The following is a 3,895-nucleotide window of genomic DNA, read 5'->3' as shown; positions in this document are numbered from 1 at the left end:
TCATAACACACAGAGAAATTTTTTTAGTGCCTCCTTTATATCTTTGTTCCAAAAATTGTAGATAATGGGATTAAAGAATGGGGTTGCCAAAGCATAGAACAAAGTCACAAATTTCTGCATCCCATGATAGCACCCAGAACTGGGGCTAACATACATCACCATGACTGAACCATAAAACAGAGACACTACAGAAAGGTGGGAGGCACAGGTTGAGAAAGCCTTGTGCCTTCCCAAATCTGAGGGCATATGTAGCACCATGCTTAGGATACAGAAGTAAGTGCCAAGGATGTATAGGAAGGTAAGGAAGATGATGAGAGAGCTAATGACACCACAAGTCAAGGTAATTCCAGATACAGGAGCACAGGACAATGCCAGCAAAGGTGCCAGATCACAGAGAAAGTGGTCAATAGTGTTTGGACCACAGAAGGGCACCTGAGATATTAGGATCACAGGGGTTAGTAACCAGAGAAAGCCACCCAGCCAGCAGAAGATGACTAGCCGAACACACAGGTGATTGCTCATTATGGTGGGATAGTGTAAAGGTCTACAAATAGCAAGAAATCGATCAAAAGACATCACTGACAGAAATAAGCCCTCAGCAGCACACATGGAGAAGAAGAAGTAGAACTGGAGCAGGCAGCCAGGATAGGATATGCTCTTGGTCTGGGAGATAAGGTTGGCCAACATTTGGGGCACATCAGAGCTGACATAGCAGATCTCCAGGAAGGAGAAGTTGGCCAGGAGGATATACATGGGTATGTGGAGCTTCCGGCTGGACCACACAGCACAGATGATGGATGTGTTCCCTGTGAGAGTCAGCAGGTAGATGAGGGAAAAGACAATAAAGAGGAAGATCCGGATCTCCCAGCGGCAGGGGAAGCCCAGGAGGATAAACTCACCCACAGACCCAGAGTTATTAGTTTCTAAGGCCCTCATTGTCTGACCTGTTGAGGTGGCAGAGAAAGGAACCACAGAAATATTTACATAGTTTTTTTCTTCTTGGAAAAGAGATACATTTTTATTTTTTTCAACTTGACTTTGTGGTATTACCATCTTCTCTTTAGAAAGATGAATTGTTCTTTCCTCTTGTCTTCCTTCCTTCTTAGTTACTCAATAAATATGTATTTACACATTGTTATTGTCAGGCGCTGTTCTAGAAAATAAGGAAAGAATTATGAATAAAACAAGCAAAATCTGATCTTATTGAGCTCAGGTCAAATACCTTCTGTCCACAGCAACTTCGAACAGTATTTTGGTGACTAGAATTTCTAAATACAGAGAGATTAGTTATTTCAATTCGATTGGAAGAGATTTGAGGAGATTTATCTTGGAATTTTATTTGCATAGCATATACACTGTTTTTACTTAGAGTGTCTGTTCATTTGTGGCAACTTCATGGAGAGCTTATACAGATTATGGGTTAGATGCTAACATCCCTCCACCTGTATTCTGATGCTGGTCATGGACAAATAACAAAGGAATGTAACAAAAACAATTTTATTGTTATCTGAGACACCAATATTATAATCAGCTGAAAATAATAACAAAAGTTTTGTGAAGAAAAAAAATAGATCTTGGCAAAGATAGAATTTCCAAAACCAATGATGAAGGAAAAACATTACTACATCATAATAACATGGGGAAAGATTTGGCTGGAGACACACACACACACACACACACACACAGAGAGAGAGAGAGAGAGAGAGAGAGAGAGAGAGAGATCCAAAAGATAAAAGTTAGAGTACCTTCAAAAGAATTGTTGAATAGAGGTAACAGAGGTAGCGCCATAGGACACACTGCCAGTTCTGACTAGTTCAAGCTTATTTTGCTGATTAAGGAAAAAAAAAAAAACTAGAGGTAAACTACTGAAAGAGTAAAATTACCAAAGCTTTAGGAAACAGCAGTTTTCAGGACCACTTTGTACAGGTTAATGAAATTAGCAGGAAACTACTTGAAAGCTATTACAGTAGTCCCAGGAAAAAAGTGTAAAGAGCTTGGCACAGGGTGAAATATATAGAAACAAACCAGGACTGGACTCAGAAGTAAGTGCAAAGATAGAAACCTAATCTCCCTTCTTTTAAATCAACAGTGGTTATTACATACCCTCCAAGGGGCTTTCCATGAGCCACAGATTTCACTCTACCTGGGATTCCCCACAGGAAGGAGGAAATGGATTCCCCACAGGAAGGAGGAAGTCACTCCCTGCACAATAGCCCCACTCTGTGGACAACATACTCCCATCTTGCTCTGGCATTTGGGTACCTCTCAGATTCCAACAGATGATGCACAGCTCACTGTTTTGAATATAAATGTTAATATTTCTTGAAATAAACTACTATTTACAAAGTTTTCCTCCCCTGCACACCACACAGTAGTTGGAGGTAGACTATGCTATGATCTGTGTGAAAGAGAAATGTAAACCAGAGGGTTAGTCATCTAAATTATTGCCATAGTCTTTACTCATTTTCCTCTGGTAGGACTATAATCCTTTGGAAGATGACCTGAAAAAGCAAACAACAATTTATCCAAAAAAATTTCTTAATTCTCTGTCTTAATAAGGTTTATATAATAGGAAAGCTGTTTGTAAAGAATAATCAGGGAAATTTATGCTCCTTTTTCATTCAACATATAAAGCAAAATGGACAGTGAGACATGATAAAGACATTGCTGCTCATGGTCTGTTACCACTCCCATCCCCACAGAGCCTAAATGCAGCCCAGCAATGTGAAGAATCAGTCCCTCAGAAAATTTTCTTCAAAAGGTTCACTCATAGATGAAAACATGCCACAAATCTCTCTATTCCCCGTAACTTATCCCTAGACTCCGAGGCCCTATTTCGGGAAACCTCAATCCTGAGAGCTGTAGGAACAATTAATGTGTATGATACATACCTGTGTTTCTTTTCTGTAATTATTGCACTTGAGATAAAAGCTACATGGATATGCATACAAATATGTGTTAGCACACTCACACACATTCCAGGCTTCCAGAGTTTCCTCTTCTAATCTTAATAAATTACCTTTTTACAATGAAGCCCTGGATTTGATCCATAGTACCACAAAAATAAAATTAAAAAGTTACCTCCTATATAACAAAATATTTCTGACATGAGATGTACACTGTTGGGAAAAGTATAAACGGCAGCCATACCCCAGAGGAAAAAAAACCCCAACATGGCGCCTAAGCACCTCTTCTTCCTACCTTCTTCTTTTCTGCAGTGGCGCGAAAAGTTCCCGCCCGTGTGAACTCTCCCGCCGGCGCCAATTTCAAACCTCGCTGGTGGGGAACCTTAGCCCCAATGAGAACTAATTCCTGCGCTCCGGAGCTGATATCTGAAAGAACTTGCCAATAAATGGGTTGCCTGCCATTTATCTAAGCCCTACCATCTCCCCCTTAGTTCTATATAAGCACACTGCTTTTTGCAATAAAATTGGAATTCTCCCGGCGAAGTGTCTTTGCGTGGGGAATTCTTTCATACACCATTATATTCAAACATTAATCTTAAAAACCTAAACCTAGAGTTTTCCATTCATGTTACCCAAATGTCAGTTTAAAGTGCTCTTCCACTAAATCCAGAATGATTCTGATTCCCACATATCCAGAGCTACCAATCTCCATTCCTTATAAACTCTTAATCATCATATATAGATAAAAAATAGATATTAGTCAAACAAGAAGTTAAGACATCAGTTGTGGGACAAACAAAAACCAATATTTTCTTCAAATCTACATCAGCTTTCTATGCACCCTATGGAGTTAGATGATCATTTGCCTGAGTTCTTTTTTTCCCACATTTTTTATTGGTACATTACAATTGTACATAACGGTGGGATTTGTTGTTACATATTCATACATGCACCCAATCTAATAATATAATTTGGTCAATATAATTTCT

The 3,895-nt window shown here is 39.3% G+C and overlaps 1 protein-coding gene across 1 annotated transcript; it reads right to left on the bottom strand.

Annotated features, from left to right (window-relative positions):
• Positions 1-936, bottom strand: LOC107137731 (olfactory receptor 11H2-like). Its single transcript, XM_015480180.1, has one exon. It carries the CDS (start codon positions 934-936, stop codon positions 1-3), a length of 936 nt encoding a protein of 311 aa, XP_015335666.1.
• Positions 937-3,895: the final 2,959 nt, after the last annotated feature.

The sequence above is a fragment of the Marmota marmota genome, unplaced genomic scaffold (genome assembly GCF_001458135.2).
Source record: "Marmota marmota marmota unplaced genomic scaffold, marMar, whole genome shotgun sequence".
In the NCBI taxonomy this organism is placed as follows: Eukaryota; Metazoa; Chordata; class Mammalia; order Rodentia; family Sciuridae; genus Marmota; species Marmota marmota.
This window is presented reverse-complemented; position numbering and strand designations above follow the sequence as displayed.